The sequence below is a fragment of the Loxodonta africana genome, chromosome 25 (genome assembly GCF_030014295.1).
Source record: "Loxodonta africana isolate mLoxAfr1 chromosome 25, mLoxAfr1.hap2, whole genome shotgun sequence".
In the NCBI taxonomy this organism is placed as follows: domain Eukaryota; kingdom Metazoa; phylum Chordata; class Mammalia; order Proboscidea; family Elephantidae; genus Loxodonta; species Loxodonta africana.
The window spans coordinates 30,260,950-30,282,256 of record NC_087366.1 but is presented as its reverse complement, the minus strand read 5'-3'; the positions used below and the strand labels follow the sequence as shown (position 1 = coordinate 30,282,256).

Sequence of the window (21,307 nt, the reverse complement as noted above, 5' to 3'; positions counted from 1 at the left end):
ATTACCTCTAGTCCTGCCTCATTAAGGTTATAGAGATTAGGATTTACAACACACGGGATAACCACATCAGATCACAAAATGGTGGACAACCACACAATACTGGGAACCATGGCCTGGCCAAGCTGACATACATTTTTGGTGGACACAATTCAATTCATCACAGATGGGAAAGAAGCAAACTTTCTAACTCAAACCTGGTAGGGGACTTCAAGGGAATCTTTTGGACTCCATTGTCATAGGGTTAATTCCTGGTCATGATGACCCCCATGTTTCGGTGTAGAACTGCACTCCATAGAGTTTCAACAGCTGTAATCTTACAGAATTAGACCACCAGACCTTCTTCTGTGGCACTGTTGGGTAGATTAGAACTGCCAACCTTTTGTTAGTAGTCGGGCAGAAACCATTTGTGCTACCCTAGGGCTTCTTGTAATTGGGAGATACAGAGGAACTGGCATCTGACTTCAATCTGAGAAAGCTAAAGCTATCAGTGGGCTGAAGTCTGACCCCAGCCAGGAAATCTGACAGGAAGAACAGGGCCAACTCATCTCAGGAGACTTTTGCTACTTGATGATGTGGTGAAACCCATGTGAAATTGTTCGCTACAGATGATCTAGTAAGCAAGGTAAGCACCGTGCTTACCTTGCCTATTAAATAATCCACCCCTGCCTCCTAATTTTGCTCTCAGTTTTGCCTAATTCTTGCCAAGAAAGGTATCATATGGGCAAGGATTTCTCTGATGCATCTCTGTGTTCTATAGATCACTAACTGTAGTCTGATAACCCACAAATAAATCAGTTCCACTATAGTTATGAACATATATTTTATTACAGGTTTAAAATGTAGACAACAGGAGAAGCAAGGAAACAGAGCATACATTGAAAACAAAGGCAGAAATTACAATACCAGGAGAATGCAAACATTGCCTGTTGGTAGCTATCTCTCTGGCTACAGACAAAGGCAATTTTACTCTCCCCCTTAGCCTGCCTTGATTCTGCCAGGAACAAGGCAGAGGCAGAGAGGAATCAAAGGTCATTAAGAAGGCAAGTTTTACAAAGAGTAGTGAGTTGCTGAATAGGTTCTTCAGACAGAGAAGCCCTGATTTACAGCATTTGCCTATTTCCATGGTAGTACTTCTCCCACCAAGGCCATTTTCAAGGATGGCAGTATTTAACAACTGAATTGCAAATTCTTGAGAATTTAACCATCAGCTCTCATGAGCTAGTGCTAGAAAGCTCCAGCACACTGCTGCTTACAACACAATATCAATATCACAAAGTCTCTATAAATATACAAGTGACAAAACTTTAATTTCCTGAGAAAATATGCAAATGCAGGAGAAACAAGGCATCTAAGTCTTTTGCTGCACAACCCATCAGCATATGTTTAAAAAAACAAAACAAAAAAATTACTAAGAAGCATCTTGGTTTCAAACCCTTAGATTGCTCCTGAGCAGTTTTTGTTGCAAACAATACAAATATTTTTAAATTAACTTTGTATGTGATAATAATTAACATAATGTAGCTTTTCACAAGTATCTACAAATATTTTAAATTGTGTTAACATGTAATCATGTATACATCTTTTAACAAGAACTCACAAGCAGCTAATGTAATACAGTTCAAAACTTTAGTAGGCTTTCATTGAATCGAGTGCTATTGACTAATTTTAGAAGTTAACACATTTGACTGAGACAGGGTTTTCAAGGTGGGAAAGGGGATTTGGTTGAGTAAGCCCTGAGCAGCACCTTAGAGCTCCCTGCTCCAGGCAGGGAAAGAAACTTTGCTGAGAAAGGAAAAGACATGTGTGGTCTCCCTCTACCCACCTGGGGGTGAAGAGGAATATGCCTTCTGAAAACTGAATCTGCTAAACTCTCTACATGTATAACTTAATAGCTGGAACACCAACTCTAATGCCAAGATACTGTGATACAGTGGAAAGAGCTCTGGTTCAGGTCTTTATGAGTCAGAATCGAAACAACAGCAACAGGTTTGGAGTCCAGGTAAATTACTTATGCTCCATCTGCCTCAGTATTCGTATTGGTAAAACTGTGCCCAAAATACCTGCCCTGTTGATGTCATAAAGTTGTCACAAGATTTATGAAAGCATTTTTGAAACTGTGGAGAGCTAGCTAAAAATATGAAATCATTACATGATATAATACAACATTGGTAACACCAATTTCTGAGGTTAAACCTAATGGTCACTGATGATCACTCTTTGTAATCGAAAATGTTTAGATACACACACAAAGTTTTCATGAAGCCCTAGTGAAAGTTCAGAATAACCTCTTAACCCTAATTGGCTTTATAAAGCACCCTGAATTCTAAGCATGATGAAACCAAGGAAAATTCCCAGATAAAGTACATTCCGTTCCATGCCACATGTACCTCCGTCCCAATAGCTCCATGGAGTGTTCTCTACCCTTTAACATCATCACATCTAAAGAAGGGTACTGATGGCATATCTATGACCACACTACCAGTCTGACTACTTTTTATGAGGAGGGCCTCAGAAGATGGGCATGTGGGAAGGATTAAGTGAAGCAGTCCAAGTACATGAGAATAAGACACTGTTACTACCCGGGACCATTGTCTTAGGCTGGGTTCTCTAAAGGAGCAAAATCAGTGAAACTGGTTAAAGAGAGAGACTTATTTCACTTAGTTGCAGAGGCTGGCAAGTCCCAAATCCATGGGAAAGGCGTCAGGCTGGGGGCTTCTTCTGACTCATGTGGTGGCAGAGGATAATGAACCCAAAATTGGTAGGTCAGGTGGGAGACTGCTAGCTCATAGGTTTGCAGCAGCTGGCGAATTCCAAGATCTGCAGGCCAGGCAGAAGGTTTCTGGCTCACAGAGTTTCGGGAGCTGGTAAATCCCAAGACATGCTGTCAGGTGGCAGGCTATTGGCTCAAGTCCCGAGAACCAGAGATCAGAGGATGACGTGTCAGATACACACAAGCTTTGCCGTAACATCCGTATATATTGGATGCAGGCCACACTCCCAAGGAAACTCCCTTTTCAACTCATTGGCTGCCCACTTCAGATCACAAAATAGAGAGTTATTACATCACTACATAAGTGGCAAATTACATCATTACATAACTGCCAAACCACTGAGAACCATGGCCCAGCCAAGTTGACACACACCTTTAACCATCACACTAGGCAAGGTTCCCATGGTAATAGGACTTCATTTTTCCAACCAGGGATTCAAAGATTAGACAAAGACTCTTTGAGGAGCTTCTGTCACTCATATTCTAACATTCATTTTATCATGGATTAGTGAAGTGTCTTTGTGGATCCAACAATAGGGGTAACGAAATATCTTTAGCCAAATGTCTGGGTCTCCTTCAGATAGCCATGAGCGATGAAAATTCACCACACAGAGGAGGTTTCTTTGTGTTGATTTGTGTACCTAGACAAACCACAGGCATTGAAACTCTGCCTCTTCCACCTCACCCCTCGGCATCCCTGCACGTGCTGAGGAGGATGAGGAGACCCAACCAAGTTACTAGGAGACAAATGGGGGATTTGCTAGCAAGAAGATCCCCCAGTATGTATCATTTTTTAGAAACTGATATTTATAGTTGAATCTCAAGGCTATTGTGTCTCCGGCATGCAATTCATAAGTTCCTCCCACACTCTGAGTTTTTGAGTTGTTTGTGAGAGTTTGTATGGTGGCATCGTTTTTACGTAGCTGCACCTCAAAAGGAGCTTTTTCCTTGTAGGTTGTATTGGGCACCACTTGGCCGTAAATTATATACAAGCCACTGTGACGTATTTTCAGCTTCCAATCATATATCTCATCCATATCCATGTCCATATCCGTATCCTTATCCACGTGCACGCAAAGAGACTCAGGTGTTATTTGCCATTTTGAGGGTAATGGTCCTATAAGGAATTTACAAGGGAGGAAAAAATGAAAAGTATAGTTATTTCATTTTCTTCCTGGTTATAGCAAATTCTTTTCTTTTATGTGGCCTATACTAGTGCTCTGCAATGTCAACTGTAATATTTTAAGTGTCTACTCCTTGTTTCAGAGAAGTTGCAAATCCTAAGGGTATCTCTTGCTTCAGGTGGTAGGTACCACGCCTCTTGTTAATTAAAATCTGTAGAAGGAAAAACAAGAATGAAAAGGAGGAAGAAGGGAGGGGAAAGAGAGGGAGGACTCACACACACACACACTCTACCCCGAGATAGGCAGGGCTGGCAGTCCAAGACACATATCACTTCACAGGTATATATCATTCCAGATCTGCCTGGGATATCTTTATCCAAACTCCACCAAAACCACAACTACAATAAGTTCATGAGTTTATAAATGGAAATTACTTGACTATTTCAATATAAGTATACCTAGTGTAATACTGTCACAAGGCAGTGGGTCCAGGATTAAGGTCTAGTTATTTATTATCATAGGTATACATGAAATTTAAATATTTATCTGTCAATTGTTCGGTTTTACACAGTAGTGTGATTTCAGGGCCCCAGGAAGGGCTTTAACCACCCAAAATACTCACCTGGATTGTCTCTAATTCTCCATAATTTTTGTTATAGGTGGCAAGGTCTTTGTCCCATAATTAAAAAGAAACCTTGTTAAGAAAATACCCTAGAAGAGGTAACACTTTGACTTAAATTCTCATTCCTGTGTGAATGACTGATAAAACTCTGAGAGAAGACTCCGAAGGAGAGAGAGAGAGATCTCTAGGACAAAAGGAAATGTTTCCATGTGTCTCCAACGGGCCCAGGAAATGTCTTCCTGCTTGACGTGTTGTAAGCAAGGCAAGTCACTAGGAAGAAATGTCACTGGTTCTCCAACTTAATTCTAGGGGTTACTTAAAGACCACCTTCACATCACTTGAGGTTCTTAACTTTTACCACATCAACGGGGAATTTTAAACATATGAGTTTCATTCCACTGACTGAAACACGCACACACACAAAGGAAGAGACAAATAAAAAGAAATGCCTAAGTCTCACAAGACTAGGAAACCTGACTATTTGAGCTATATGCGTAGAGAGGGGCTGCAGAGTTAACCCTAGAAACTTTCTGCTCTTAGCGGGAAAGAGTGTATTTAGTCTGAAACCTGTAAAAAATGCAGAATGTACTTATTTAAGGATTTGTGCATATTCTAAGAAATGCTCTAAGGCTCAGTGTATTTGTAAACTTCAGTGTGTTTCTCTGCAAATACAAGGTCGCAATAAGAGAAAGCGAGTCAGAAGCTAAGAGAAAGAATGAGAAGGAGTGGCCATTCCCCTCTCATTCTCATTTCCTATAAATTTGGAAACAATACCAGCACCACCACACCTACTTGATGGGACGTTAGCAATGCAGGATATGAGAGCTTGTCAAAGAAAGAAGTTTTGGAAATCTGTGGATTTTTATGCTTATTAAAATATAGAATTTTAAAAGTAGATTCCTGGGTCACATATCCCCAGGCCTATAAGAGTGATAGGCATTCCTGCCCAAAGAAGGGACCTTGAATGTGAGCTGCATCAGGCTATGGGCTTGTCTGTCTAGTTCATCTGCAAAACCCCAGATCCTAGAATACGGCGTGGCATGTGATAACCCAAACCCATTGCCATTGGGTCAATTCTGAAGAGCTTGGCTGCTAACCAAAAGATGGGCTGTTTGAATCCAACAGCTGTTTCTTGGAAACTCTATGAGGCAGTTCTACCCTGTCCTACAGGATTGTTATGAGTCGCTGCAGCAATTAATAGTAGCTGAAGAATGAATAAAAGATAATTCAGGCTTTCTTGACCTTTCTGGAGCCTTCTTCTTGCATTGAAAACTAAGAAAAGTAAAAGAGAAGCATGCAAGAAAGGTTACTCACCAAACTTAGCTACGCAGGGCTTGTTGACAGTCTGCTGGGGGAGAAAAAGAGAAACAGGTCAGGATAATAGCAGTGTCACTGCTTTGTTGATTGATTTATTTAGAGCTTCAGATTCCTGAAGCAATAGACTCTTCTGTAGCTAAGAATCCCTGCCTCCTATCACTTCCATATATCTTCATTACCTAGCTTCCCTGGGTCTTTTAGGCAAAAAATGGGATTTATTCCATCCACCTAACCTCCACCCACAAGAGAACTGTTCATTCCTGGACTCTTCTGCTACTGGGCTATAGTGGTTTTCTATCAACAGTGGTTTCCACACCCCAGTGACTGCACAAGGTGATATATTCAAACGTGGGAAGAAAATAATGGAACTTCTATTTATGTTTATTTTAAGTAATAAAAAATCAAGCTATACAAATATTTACAATTCAAATTGATACAGCTACCCTCACTCAATATTCAGACAATTCTGTGTCATAAACAGTAACTGAGATGCCCTTAGGAGACCTCACTTTTAATCTGTTGCAACATAGCACAGTTTATATGCTACAGGATGCCATCAGTGTGGTTAATTTTATAAATATAAGTATTTAAATGGTAAATGCTCTAAAACACTTTGTAAGAGGATAGAAGGTATCCACTTTTTTTTTGTACCACACAGAGTTCATTGATTTTCTTGTGGCTAAGTTCTTAAGAGATGCTGCACATTTTTCTTTTAGAATGTTCTCTGCGTGCCATGCTGAGAATAAATTAAAGGGAGGCAAGAGCAAAAGCAAGACACCAGCTAAAAACAATTGCAGTAATCCAGGCAAGAGAGCATGGTGCCCCTAACCAAGGTGCTAGCAGTGGAGATGGAAATAAGTGATTGGAAAATAGAGCCAAAAAGAGTTTCTAACATGGATAAGAGAAAGAAATGGGTGACAAAATGAGAAGAGACAAACATGACTCCAAGATTTTTTGGCCTGAGAAATTGCAAGGATAAAGTTGCTATTTCCTGAAATGGGCAAGATTTAAAAGGTACTGTTGTTGCTGTTAGGTGCCGTTGAGTCGATTCCGATTCATAGCAATCCAATGTGACAGAGTAGAATTGCCCCCTGGGGTTTCCTAGGCTATAATCTTTATGGAAGCCGTTCACCAGGTCTTTTTTCCATGGAGCCACTTTGTGAAAGGAGTGGATTGGGGGGGAAAGAAGCAATCATGAGCTTTTTTTTTGGACATGTTAAGTTTGTAATGTTTATTGGCTATCTAGGTAGAGGTGTCAAGTAAGCAGTTGGATGAATGAGGCTGGAATTTAGGGAGTTCTGAAGATATACGGTTAGTAATCTTCAGCTTATATGAGATGCTTTAATACATGAGACTCACAAGATCATCAAGTCAGTGAGTGTAGATAGACAGAAGTGGCAGTACTGGGACACTGAAATGTTTAGAGGTTGGGGAGATGAAGAGGAACCAGAAAAGGAAACTGAGAAGGAACAGCCAGTGAGTCAGAAAGGAAACCAGGAGAGTGTGGTATTGGAAATCCAAGAGAAGAAAGTATTTAGGGAAGAGGATTGACCAGCTATGTCAAATGCTGCTGATGGGTCAAGTAAAATAAGGAAAGAGAATTAACTGATAGATTTGGTAACATGATAGTCATTGGGACTATTGACAAGACTAGTTTCTGAGTGTGATGAGGACAGAAGCTTAAAGGGAATGGGTTTAAGGGTAAATGGGAAAGAGAAATTGGAGGAGTTTTATTGCAATGAAAAGCAGAAAAATTGAGTGGAGCCTGGATGAGGATGTCAAGTCAAAAATATTTTGTGGTTTTGTGTGTGTTTGTTTTAACATGAGAGAAATGGTGACATGTTTATATGTTGATGGGAATACTCCAGTAAGTGGAAGGGGAGGTTGTAAGAGAGTGTGTAAGAGATAGAAGAGAAATATTGGAGCTTTGGGTAGGCAAGAGGGGTTAGAATCTAGTGTATAGGTGGTCTTGGATAAGCACATGAACAACTCACCCATAGTAACAAGAAGGAAATGCACTTAAAAAAAACCCATTGCTGTAGAGTTGATTCCTACTCATACTGACCCTATAGGGCAGAGAAGGGTTTCCAAGGCTGTAATCTTTACAAAAGCAGACTGCCACATCTTTCTACTATGGAGCTGCTGGTGGGTTAGAACTGCCGACCTTTTGATTATCTGCCAAATGCTTAGCCATTGCACCACCAGGGCTCCAAAATGCAGTATATATAGACAAAAATGCAAGTGAGTAGTAGACATGATGTGGGCCTTTGGAAGTTCTTTTCCTGTCTGCTTCTGCTATCTCACAGAACCTGGAGTGAGAAACATTAGCTGAGAGTGAGAATGGGCAAAGAGGTATTGGATATGTAAAAAGAAGTAGAAGATATGAAATAGTCTGGTAGAGAAGCAGGAGAGTAAATAGACTGGAGAAATGTAGGTTGTTTGCATAGCAACAGTGACGTGTCACTCGTGGTTAGTGGTCATGACCCTTCAGCAAGATCATGTGTTTTTCTTTAGCTACACTCAACTATGAAAGACATAGAGCAGTTGGATTTAAGCAGGGTGGGGGTTTTTCCAGGATTGGGGTATTGCCAGTAGAGTATGATCAAGAAAGAGAGAAGTAAGTAAGTGGGTTTATGCAAAGGAAGGATTATAATTATAGACTGTGGAATAATAAGTTGTATGAGGAAGGAAATGAAATTTCAGTGGTATAAGGAAGGAAAGACATGAATGGGGGGTGGAACAATGTTATTTTAGGAATGATAATGATTTGGCATCATTGAATAAAGAATTGAAAATTGAGTGTCATGATATGGTAAGCACACTCAAACATGCAGTGTTCTGTTTTGATCTCTATTTATGAGGTAAATTTCTCAGTTACGAAAATCAATAAAACCATGAATTAAGAAAAATTAGCAAGGAACATGACCTTCAAATTGCTGTATCACAAAGTGTTAAACTAACATTAAAAAAACAAAAGAAACATATTTGCCAGATTTTCTACTAAAATATCCATTTATTTTATAACGTTAATATATTAATATATAAAATATATTAATGTTTTAGCAAAATCAAAGTGGTTTTTTTGCTTTGAATAAATAATATGCTTAATGAGCTTATCCTTACAAATTTCTATTTTTTATCTTTTTTGTATACATATTATTAACATTTAATTATAATTTATAAAAATAAGTATACAAATACTGGAATTGGACTTTATTGATAGAGAGGTTCAGTCAATAAATTTAGAAGGCACTACTCTCTTAAAATTATTGCTCTTAAAATTATTTCATTCTCATTTTGGCATTTCTTAGAAGATTTACTGAAATTCAATTTAATTGAACCCATGGTAGGCATGTGACAGAGACTCCCTTAACCTCAATTTCCTCATCTATAAAATGGGGGAAATAATAGTAGCTATCTTTTTTTTTTTTATCTCATTGAGATTGTTGGACTTCAGTAAGGTAATTCTTGTGAAGTGCTTTGCCCAGATATCAGGGCCTGCTCAATAAATATTAGCTATTTTGATAATGATACTGATGATGGCGAAGAATTGCACAAAAAATTGAAGCACATAGATTTCCAACATTATACTAGTGTTGTGAGTGAGAGAAACAACTGTAATTTATGGTCCTTACCTCTCGAGAAGTTTATAATCCTTCCAGAAAGGCATGATTACACATATGAAGTAATTAAAGAACAATCTAAATGTAAACGGTGCCAAATATCTGTTCCATCTACCATAATGTGTAACGTGTGTGTGGAGAAACTGAAGACCACAGACAAATTATTGGCCAGAGCCAAAAATTCCAGATATTATACTGTGGGCTCCTTTAAGGTCTATTTAGAGCTATAGAAATCACCATTGTGTTAGTCTCTACTTATTGCCACAAATTAAAATAAATAATTTAATCACAAAAACCATCAATTTGGCAGTGACATATAGTCTCTGGTTGAGTAAGTGAAGCAGATAAGTAAAGAAATTCATATTTTTAAAATATCTTTTTATCTTTACTGTAATGTCATTAATACTAAAGGTAAAATATTAAACACTACCAACTATTAAAGACCTACTATGTACCAGGCACTGTACTGTTCCATAAAAAAAAAAATCCTTACAGCAGTTATATGAGATACGTATTACCACACTCATTTTGCAGATGGGGAAATGAGAATGAGAGAGATTAAGTAACTTGCCTAAAGTCATGCAGCTGATAAAAGCAGTGGCCTCTCTAGGGGAGTGAGGGGGGTGCAAAACGCACCAGGTGGTAGTCTCAGAGGGTGTGAGACAAAAATAACTGTCTATAAAATTTTCGTGCATTGTTTCAGTAGAGATTTATTATTTTTTATAAAAATACCCCCGTAGGCAGTTATAACAATGAAAACATTTTTCATAAGCCCCGCTTACACATATCAATATACCTACAAGGCTACAACTCTGTGCTAATTTATTTTTGGAACCTTCTAAATGTGCCTGAGTGAGAGCTGTCATTATTACCCAATTACAACGACACTTCAAATCGTGTTTTTGTCTGAAGACACTACAAGCAAGCGCTTTTGTTTTCGTTGCTGCCAGTGTTTTTATAGTCACTGATTTTGTTGAATGTTTTGGGGTTTTAGCTACAATACTCTGGTAATTAGCATGAGGGGTAGGGGTGGATTAGCCAATAAGCAAGGTAAGCACAATGCTTACCTTGCATGCCAGACCATCTATAGTAAACAATTTCACATTTTTCACCACATCAAAGATTCTGCTTCTAGGTATAGCTGGCATCTACTGTCTCTCTCCCAACCCTACAGCATCTTCCTATAGAATCAAAGCCTCTTTTCAAATTTACAGTCCCTGTCAGGGGTGGGTGATCCAGTAAGCAAGATAAGCACAGGCTTACTTGTGCTTACCTACTAATCTGTAGTGAACAATTTCACATGGGTTTCCCAGTATGTGGAGATGTGGTGAGACCCAAGTGAAATTGTCCACTACAGATTAGCATGTAAGCACAAGTAAGTCCATGCTTACCTTGCTTATTGGATAATCTGTCCCTGCGGGGTGGGGGGGGTTTGACACCATGAGTTACCACACCGTGTGACACCAACCCAAGAGATGTCACTGGATAAGAGACCAGGCTAAGAGCCAAACCCACCCTGTCTGACTCAAGAATCTCACCAGTGAGAGAGTTTCTATTTATAACTCTGGTGACGTTTGCAAGGGGTACATACCCCCTTATAAAAAAAACACGAAAGAGGACTTCCAGTTTAGTTTAGTTCATTTTTGCTTAGAGGGATCAGTTGGTCCTGTAATTCCATTTGATCTAAGCCAAAATTCACATAATTGGGCTGAAAGAGGCCAAAACTTAATAATTCTTGCTTCGAACCAATCTTAATCAAATCATTTTGAAATAGAATCTACTGTCCTTTTAAGTACAGCTACAGATCCCCATTTGGAAGTATCCTTCATTTCATTGAAACAAAGGACTCTCCTAAACACTAAGTTTCTTAGAGACAACTTCTGTGAGGTTATTTTCACTGAGAAATAAGCCAAATTCCTTAGATTCCTAACCTACCCCTTTAGTTGAATGTCTCCTGGAGGAAGAAAAAAAAGAAAATTATCCCCAGGAAATTTCTCTGTTGATCTAGAAGGAAGCTAGGCTTCCTATCTTACACTTTTTGAATTAGTACCTAGATAATCTGGAAAATGTACAGTAAAAGCTAGAGTGGAGACCAAGATAACATAAAACCCCAAGGATCATGGATATTGTGAAGAGGCAGAAGCAGCCACCTCATAATGACTCATCACCCACAGGCTGCTCAATCCTCTTTCCCAAAGATACTTTTGTGTGGTCACCATAGGAAGGGAAGTGCAGGCATGTGAAAAGTGGAATGCATGAGCTAATTTCATCACGCTGGAAGCCAGGCCACTGGCCTTTCTCCAGAGGAACTACAGCCTCCATGGCATCCTGTCAGGACAATACCCTGAAAACCTTTTAAACTCCCCCAAATTTGGCACAAACTCTGAAATATATCTTTGGAGACAGAAACTTTCAAGGAAAAGCTGCATGTTCACTAGGAGAAAGAATCCAGGATCAGAGCTTAAAGACATGAGGTTGCTTAAATTCAGTTCTGGCAGGAGATGTCCTAGATGCCTCGAGCTTTATTAGACTTCCTCTCTTCCTTTCCAGGAGCTACGGTGTGCCCTTGAAAAAGTCATTTTCCTCCTCTATGAATTGGTTTCTTAGTCAAATGACAGAACTAAGGAGACATATCCAAGTTCATCTGGCTAACAAAATGTCAGATGGCTTTTAGAAGGAAAAAGCACCTCCAAGTTTAAGCTAATATTATCACACTACACATTTTTCACAAATTTAAATGCTCAGAATATCTAATAATTCTTTTCCTTCTGCTCAAAACTTCACTGCCCATGAAAGCTCAGACTTCACTTATCCTCTCTCTGTATTACCCTTCGATAAACTACTGATCACTATATTTTACAGTTGGAAAGGAATGTTATGATAAACAAATCTATTCCCCCACCACCATCTTTTCAGATGAAGAAACTTGCAATCAGAAAAATTAAATGGCTTTCTGAAATTCATAAACTGGTTCTTGGAAGACCTAGAACCAGAATCCAGATCTTCTTGCTCTAGTTCAGTTGCCATTTCCCCCGCAAATGATACACTAACCATTTGTCATCTTATTCTGTCTTGAGTTATTATCTCTTTATGTATTTTCCTTCAATAGTGGTGCAGTGGTTAAGAGCTAGGCTGTTAACCAAAGGGTCGGGAGTTCGAATCCACCAGCCGCTCTTTGGAAATCCTGTAGGGAAGTTCTACTCTGTCCTATAGGGTCACTATGAGTCAGAATCGAGTCAACCACAATGGGTTTGGCTTATTTATTGTTATTATTATTATTATTTAGTACTGTCAGCATACATTTTATTCCTTGAGGGAAAGGATAATGTTTGATACCTTTCTCATTCCACCAAGAGTGTTTAGCGGAGTTCCAGGAGAGGAGAAAATACTTCACAGGCATTTGTCAATTGACTCATTTAATCAAGTCATTCCATCTAACTCAGTTCTATAACTAACTCTTAGTCCTTTCTGACACCTTCCCTCTCAGGACACTTAGATAAACCTCTAAATCCATATTTCATGACAAGACTGGAATCATATTTACATTATTTGTGCCCACATGTCTCTTCCTTCCAACCAGCTATAACAATACTGAGTGACAATGATAACAACTAGAATAAAAAAAGAAAAAAGGAATTATAATAAACAGCAACCTAATATACTGTTTCCTCCTTACCTTGAGTGGGAGAAAAATAAAGATTAGTATAATGAAGAGGCAAAGCAATAGAAAAGTTATTGTTGAGCAGAGGAGCCATAGCTTCCAGGATGATCTCTGTGCTCCTTGAGGACTTGAATGGTTTAAAGGCATATTTTCCAAGTGGCTCAAGCTCATTTTCTGGAAGAACGAGAGCTGTGAAAAGCAGATATTCATGAATGGTAGGTGAACGATGCAACATGTCATGTTTTGTAGCATTATGGTAATTAGTAGTGGGTGTAGAGGTGGAGTTTTCCTTCTGACACTGTATTGGAAAATGATACTTCTAGGCTAAGCACTGACTCTCATTTGGAGCCTGGCCAACTGGAAGGAACGGTCTGAAGGCTAAATGCCAGCACAAACACACGGGATAAAAGAACCAACACTAAGGAAGTTGTCAGAGGGAAAAAAAAATAAAACCTCTTTCAAGAAGCCAGAGGAAGTGCAATGGAGCTCAATACTCTCAGTGCTGTGCAGGGCTCCAAATGCATTTCCAGATAAGAAAATTACATTTTATAACAAAAAATAAAGTTCAAGATCAGGTTATAGATACTCCAAATATTTAATGTACATGTGGGGTAAAGAGTTTCGGGCTGGAGAGACAAGTACATGGTTTGGAAAAATAAAGAGCTTCATCGATTTCTAGGATATAAAATGTGTTCATTCTGAGGTTTTCTCTAGGAAAGATCAAATATATTACTAGAATTTAATAAAAATTTATAAGTATAGTGAGCTCAATTTGCTCATATCTCACAACTTTAAAAACCTGAAAATTCAATGCTGGTATCAAATAAAAATAGAATTCTCAAATAAAAGGATATTTGTCTGCACCTTTACCACAGGCCTGAGCTTATACTCTATACCAAAAAAAAAATAGGATTTCTTCTTGGCACCCAAAATGCTGATTTACCGCAAAATTGAGGCGGTCCTCCCGGTTCGCTGTACCTCAGTTTCTTCATCCGTTAAAATGAAATACTTACCATTTTACCACTTTACAGAATTTCAGCATCATATGCAAGAAAGAATGTGGTTTTTAAATTGGGTGGACCTGACAGTGGAACCTAGTGCTGCCCAGCCCTCACCCGCTCTGTGTGTGGCCTTAGACACATTCCTTGACTTCTCTGAGCTTCAATTTCCTGAGTTATAAAATGGAGAAGTGAAACTTTTCACTTCGTAATGCTTTTGTGAGTGAAAATTACGTATATGTGAAAGCTTTGGCTCATACCAGGTATTTGACAAGTGTTAATTTTTCTCTCCCTGGCCCCCTTAGGGATTTTGTGAAGATCAAATCAATTACGAAATCCTAGAAAAGAAAGATCATTCTTTATTGTTATATACCACACAGGGTAATTCAATTGAGATGCATTTAAATGAAAAGAGGTAAAATGAAACTATTTTGAAGAAAATAATTTTTTTTAATCAAAGAGAGAATCAAAGATTTTTTTAATTAAAAAAAAACATCTAGGGATTTATTGTCTTCATTTATAGAAGAGGAAGCTAAGGATAATAGAGGTTAAGTGGTATCTCAAACCACAAATAACTGGTTAATGGTGGAGTGGGAACCCAAGCCCATACTGTTTAGTTAACCCACCATCTTCTCTTGGAACGTCATTGTTTGCAGTAATATTTCTTGCTTAGTTTCACAGTTTAACTTGATACTATTTGACCTTGATCCATAGACTACCTCTGAAGAGAGGAGTCATACAGGAGTAATTTTTCTAGACAATCACTTCTGTGGCTTTGTACACTCGATGCTATGATGCAGGGCTGGGAACTGAGCTCACTTTAAATGATGTCTTGCCGCTATAACTCTTGCACTTGTACCTGGACCGCAGATAAGCAAAGAACACAATTTAAAAGTAAACACTGTTAGGCTGGACTATTTCCTTCCTGTTTATCTGGTCTGCTCCTTCTCCTGTCTCCTCTCCAAATCTTAGATGGAGCTACCCCTGCTTGCTCACTTTAGTAAACATTTATTCATTTGAGGGTCTTGTCCAAATAAAACCCAGTTCCTTCTTCTGCCTTTAACCCAAGGTTAAGCTCTGGTATTTCCTGATTTATTATTTTGACCTTATGAAAGTATCTTTAAAATGATAACATGCTTACCTCAAGAAGAATATATTCCAGGGCTCTGAAATGAGGAAGAAACTTCAAGTTAAGACAGGTGGAAGTGGAAAGATTTTTTGAAATTCTAGAGTAATGAGTCACAATTTGTACATCTTTGGTGTAAGCTGTCAGAATTTCATGTGCCATCTCAGAGCTTGACAAGAAGTAACAAGGCCACCAAATCCAAGATGTGTATTTATGGTCTGTCACTGTCTTAGGTACTTGGAAAGAGTTTTTTTTTTTTTTAAATTAAGTTCAGTTAGCAAATCTATGTTGAATATCTACTGCCCACTCGCCACCGCGCTAACAGCTATGAGGGAAACAAAAAATACACAGAGTCACAGTTGTGAAGGAATTTGTCACCCAACTAGATTAACACCTTATAAATAGAAGGGCAGAAGTCCCAAATACATCATATGGGACAGAGCCTCAGACAAACAGAAAGATTTAGATAAGCTGAAATAGTTGAAAAGATGGGTTAAAATTAGATTTAGAGGGAAAAGGAGGGAGCTCTTTCTTGAGGGAGTGGTGAAACATGGGAAGTAAAGATACAGGGGTGTAAACGAGTGACTAACATATGCAGTGTCCTCACACATCTGGAAATGCTAGAAATTTAAACGAGAACTCAGTATGAGAAAAGAACTAAACACCAAAATGAAGCGTTTCAGAAAGAGCAGTAAAAGAAAACCTTCCGTCTGTATTTTTCCAATTAAAAAAAAAAAAGCAGCAAGATATGCTTGACTGAGAAATTATAACTGTATTCACTGTTGCTTTAATTCAGAATGAATTAGTTATACATCAACCTACCCTTAGTTTCACTGTTGACTAGATTATCCTAAAATGAATTGGGCACCTTCTGGCTGGCTTCTGGGTGCACAAACAATTACATTGAACACCAGGTAGCCCTGTATTGATATCTCCGTTCCTACAAATGATGAAACCGGCCCTTAGGGAGCATAAATGATTGGCTCATAGAAGCGGAACAGGGATTGAATCCCTATCTGTTGGATTCCAAAACCCCACCCATATTATTTCCACCTCTCATGTTGAACTGTATGAGTTAAGGAAGTTCTGTGTGGAGTAAACAGAGTGAGAAATGTATTAAAACCTGGGAGTGTGCACTAGGTGGGACTCCAGTTTCCTACAAAATCCTGTGTTTCTCAAGTCTGCACTCCTCACCACATTCCCCTTATACGACTGTGATGATTTTATCCTTGTGATACTGTTTGGTGCAGTATATTCATCCAGAAGTATCCAATACATAAGAACTCAATAAGGAATGCTACAAATCTGATTTGCCTACTGTGGATATCAGAATATTCATTGTCACCACAATTAGGGTCCTTTTGGCTTGATGATAGGCACTTGATAGAGAGAGAGAGAGAGATGATTGATAGATTAAAAAAAAAAAAAAACCAAACCAAACCCATCGAGTGGATTCCAACTCATAGCGACCCTATAGGACAGAGTAGAACTGCTCCATAGAGTATCCAAGGAGTGCCTGGTGGATCCGAACTGCTGAACTTTAAGGTTAGCAGCCTTAGCACTTAACCACTACGCCACCAGCATTTCCAGATTGATAGATAAACATAAAATATAAAGAGGGTTTTAAACTTAGGATTTGATGAAAGGGACAACAGTGTCTGTTAAGATTAGTAAATGCCTACTCTCCTTTTTACTCTGTGAAAAGAATTATGTACAGTTCATTATAACTCTTCCACTACCATTGGTGTAACAGTATGCCAGCCACTTTTTATGCCTTTGGACCTCATTCCAAAACCAAACCAAACCCATTGCTGTCTCACAGCTATTCCAACTCACAGCAACCCTAGGCGACAGAGTAGAAATGCCTCATGGAGTTTACAAGGAGCAACTGGTAGGTTCAAACTGCCAACCTTTTGGTTAGCAGCTGAGTTCTTAGCCGGTTGGCCACCAGGGCTCATCGCTAGTATGTTATTCCAGTTCTAACGCATTTAGTGCGAAGATGAGTTCGTTTTGAAATGCATGAAGTTCAGCAGACCAGAGCTGGGGCCTCACTGTTATGTAGGTGGTGCTTCCTGGATGTGTTAGTTTCATGAACTTTTGTAACTTTTGCCTTTTTTTCCTTTATTTCTGTGAGATAAGGTTTGCAAGCAGAATTGACTTTTCTGTGTGATAGTTAGGGAGCCCCGATGGGTTTGTTTTGGTTTTTTGGTGTCATACTTAGAAAACCACAGGTTTCCCAAGTAACCTAACAGAAATGGAAAGGTACTCGCAGTAAATTCTCTATTTATCTCTTACTGGTATATTGTGATACCACAGATCACTGGCACCAAAGTGACACTAGTCTCATTGGTAGATTGAATTACAAGATTATATTTCTCAAAAGCCGTATTACCGACCAAAAATTTAAACACAATCAATTGGTAAGTATGCATTCCAATACTGAAGACACATGCCATCAAAATTTTTTTTAAAAATTAAAAATTTGGTAACTAAAGGGTTGTACATAAATAGACATATGTACATATATACATCTATTTATATACGATCTATACACATATATACATATTATATGTATAATAAATTCTAAAAGAGATACAGGAGCCTCTCATATCAATCTTAACATCATCGTCTCTAAAGAAATAGTAATAGTTCTTAATCGGGGTGGTCTAGGAAATAGTTTGAATCTAAACCATGTTTTTTCTTCCATGACCTGGGGACTCTTTTCTGTGCCCCACGTTGTCTTGCTTTGTGCTATTTTTGTATCCACTTTTTGGAACCCTTACCAAATTCTTCATTAGTTGTCTATATTTTATTGTCTCAAGTACAGCCCTTAAGTAGCAGGTCTATCGGCCCATTGGTATGGAAGCCTTTCTGTTCTAGCTACCTGTCTTACCACTAAGATTCGAGGATGACTGTGTGATATTCTAAATCCCCATCTCACCAGCTTGAGCCCTCTGTGTCTATGGTTGGTTGTTTTTGTTTTATGTATAAGTATGTACATGTCCTCTCTTGCCTAGTCAGCATTCTGTCAGTATCCTGGCCAGGGGAGGAGCATCTTAAGTACTTTTTGATGGGAAGAGTGACTTACTGCTCAGAATCTGAACTAAAAACAGATTTTCCATTGCACAATATGGCATGACATCAACAGCACCCTAGAAGGCGTAGTGAATGGGCATTGCTTAAAACTCTCTCTTGCCCAATATCATGTAGATTGCCAGAGAACTGTGTATTTCACCTACCAACCTAGTTGCAATAAAAGGGTCTTAAGACTGCTGAGACTGCGTATTTCCCTAAAATATCCTGGGTTTCCTTAAGCAGCACTGGTGGAGGAAAGTGAGGAGATATTTTGCTTTTATCCGTTACTTGATCTCTCCATTTGACAGGATGCTAGTTACCCCCTCCAAGATACTACTGTACACCAGCTCCGTTAGATAACAATCAACTCATTCACTGCTTTCAACACTCAACTATGACGTACTCATGTAGACATGTAGAGGATATTTTGCTCCTGTTTTTCCATTTTTAGCACTGGCCTTGCACCATTCAATTTAGACATTTAGGTACAGATGACACAAGGCTAGATTTGTTGGTTTGGGCATTGAGAGCTTGAATAAGTAAAGAAAGGTTTTGGATTTTCTATGATGAAATGATTCCTGTATATACCAAAAGGCCATTGTATTCCCCTTGTTTATTTAGAAAACATTATTGAATGCCTGCTATGTGCCAAGTACAATGTGAGGAGCTTGAATCCTGCCAGATAAGGGTCAGTTCCTGTCATCAAATTTTTATTGTTTTCTTTTTGTTTGTCTATTTATTTCATTTTTTATGTTTTTGTAGGTAGCTGGGAAAAGAGACAAATGTACAAGGCCAATACAGACAGAAGTGTGGTAATAGGGTAAGCAACAAATACCTGAATTTGCTCAGGGGGAGGGGAAGCTTTTGAAGGAGAAAATACCTAGGCTGAGATATGAAGTCTGAACAGAGGTAAAAAAAAAAAAAATAAGCCAGGTGAAAAAACTTCTTAATATTCTATTCCCTTAAGCCAATCAATTCCTGTCCCATAAATTCATTAATATATAATGCATAATACTTAATATTGAGTAAATGAATTACTGGGTACATATTATATATACTAAATATAGCATAAATTATAAGTAAATACTTAAATATACATGTGTTTGTATTTATATATAGGGGTCTCTGTCATTGTTGTGTGCTGTTGATTTTGACTCATAGTAACCCTATATAACAGAGTAGAGCCGTCCCATAGGGTTTCCCAGGCTATATTCTTTATGGGGGCATATCACCAGGCCTGTTCTCCTGCAAAGCCACTGGTGGGTTTGAACCATCAATCTTTCAGTTAGCAGCCAAGAACTTTAATCATTACACCACCAGGGCTCCTTATAGGGGTCCCTGGGTGGTGCAAATGGTTAAGTATTCAACAACTAACTGAAAGGTTGGCAGTTCAAACCAACCCAGAGTTGTCTCAGAAGAAAGGCCTGGTGATCTGCTTCTGAAAGGTCACGGCTTTGAAAATCCTGAGGAGCACAGTTCTACTATGCAGTACATGGGCTCGCCAAGAGTTGGAATCAACTAGATGGCAACTGGAACTGGCGGTGTGTATATATAGACAATGTTATATATTATGTATACGGTATACAAACTACAATGCTTCAGGCACTTTACTAGGCAGTGAAGAAATAAAGAGGAATAAGACAAGGTCTCTGATCTAAGGAACTCATTGTCCAATTACTGTTTGTCCTCGTACATTCAAGCTTTCCAAAACTGCATTGAAAATGTAAGTTTTCAAACACTAATATTTTTTGTATGATTGTATGTAACTTCCCCGGAGTTACCAGGTAATTCAATTCAGGTAAGAATTGGCAAAGTATCTACAGTTGATTAGGCCAGACTACTTGCCCATCCAGTTCTGTGACTCTAGCCCTGAATACAGGAGGATGTCCCACTACAAGAACGAAATCTCAGGCTGGTATGCCAATGAGAAAGAAAACCACTGAATCGCAGACAGCATTTTGGGATGCTGCTTGATGAAATGGTGCCAGCTGGAGGTGAAAAGGCAGTTTCTATTTGCTAAATAAAGAACAAACAACCTCGAGGAGTTAGATATGAAAATTATGCTAAGGTAAAATCCAAACTATTTCAAGTCTTTCTTCACTCAACAAGCCTAAGGGAAATCTCTTTGACTGAAAGTAGGGATATTCTACTTCACCACACATACACAGCCTCATACATCCCACCCCCATATCCCAACCTTCCAACCCCCGTCCCTCATCCCAAGAATTCCTAGATCATGTCAGGCACCTGCTTCTCTGATTGCAACACCACTAATTGGTGATTTCAAATATCAACCATAAAAAAAGAAGATAATAAATGATGGAGAGTAAAAACAAGGAAACAAATATATGTTAAAAGCCTGCTCTCTTCCAAACACTGTGTTTAAAGAATAACCTTTAATGCATTATTTTATTTATTTAATCCTCACAACATTGCAAAGTAAGTTTTATTAGTCCCATTTTACAGATGAGAAAATTGAGGTTAAGAAATGTTTAACAATACACTCAAAGTCACACAACTAGTAAAATTCAAATCCCGATCTGTTTAACTCCAAAACCTATTCTTTCTGTTGTGCTTTAATGCATAAATGAGTAACTGAATTTGGCTTGGGTAGGGAAAGGATTTTAAAATGAAAAAAATTAAAAATATTAAACATGTGCCCTACTTCTGAATGTGACATTTACCAGTATATCTTTCACAGGAAAAGCTCTTACTAAATAAATTTATCTTTTTTAAACAGGCATAGAAATTTTTTTGTTGTTTTCAATTTCATATACTTCTTCATTTTCTTCTTTAATCTGAAAATGACTTTGGTTTCCAGGTGAAAACCTGATTTGAAATCAAATTTTAAATTAGGATGAAGATCCTGAATGCAGAGGAAATACCACACCTATTTTTAGCCACAGATGTTTCCCACAGTGCATAATTTTTATTAGCAGAAAATGATGCCAATTCAGAGGAAAAAAAAATTTTTTTATATCCCAATATTCT

At 38.4% G+C, this 21,307-nt stretch overlaps 1 protein-coding gene and 1 long non-coding RNA gene across 4 annotated transcripts in view; one reads left to right on the top strand and one right to left on the bottom strand.

The window, feature by feature from the left end:
- Positions 1-790: 790 nt before the first annotated feature.
- Positions 791-13,308, bottom strand: TNFSF18 (TNF superfamily member 18). 2 transcript variants are annotated; one of them, XM_064276630.1, is made up of 3 exons: positions 13,133-13,308; positions 5,831-5,861; positions 791-3,887 (listed from the first exon to the last, which is right to left on the bottom strand). In XM_064276630.1, exons 1-3 carry the CDS (start codon positions 13,286-13,288, stop codon positions 3,508-3,510), a joined length of 567 nt encoding a protein of 188 aa, XP_064132700.1. In that variant the 5' UTR covers positions 13,289-13,308; the 3' UTR covers positions 791-3,507. The 2 variants fall into 2 exon arrangements, 1 of the variants encoding a protein (XP_064132700.1); XR_002785998.2 differs by having other exon boundaries at positions 3,808-3,887; positions 5,831-5,864; positions 13,133-13,246.
- Positions 5,749-21,307, top strand: part of LOC111750903 (uncharacterized) — a 74,542-nt gene continuing 58,983 nt past the window's right edge. For both annotated transcript variants that reach the window (XR_010319401.1, XR_010319400.1), the window contains exon 1: positions 5,749-19,136. This is a non-coding gene — a long non-coding RNA (uncharacterized LOC111750903). The remainder of the gene's footprint in view (positions 19,137-21,307) is intronic.

Excerpts from the sequence above, each read along its gene's own strand:
- TNFSF18 (XM_064276630.1), bottom strand. The coding sequence starts at position 13,288 with ATGAGCTTGAGCCACTTGGAAAATATGCCTTTAAACCATTCAAGTCCT. Across the intron at positions 5,862-13,132 it reads TTATTTTTCTCCCACTCAAG|ACTGTCAACAAGCCCTGCGT; the intron begins GTAAGGAGGAAA and ends CTCCCCCAGCAG. Across the intron at positions 3,888-5,830 it reads GCCCTGCGTAGCTAAGTTTG|GACCATTACCCTCAAAATGG; the intron begins GTGAGTAACCTT and ends AATTCCTTATAG.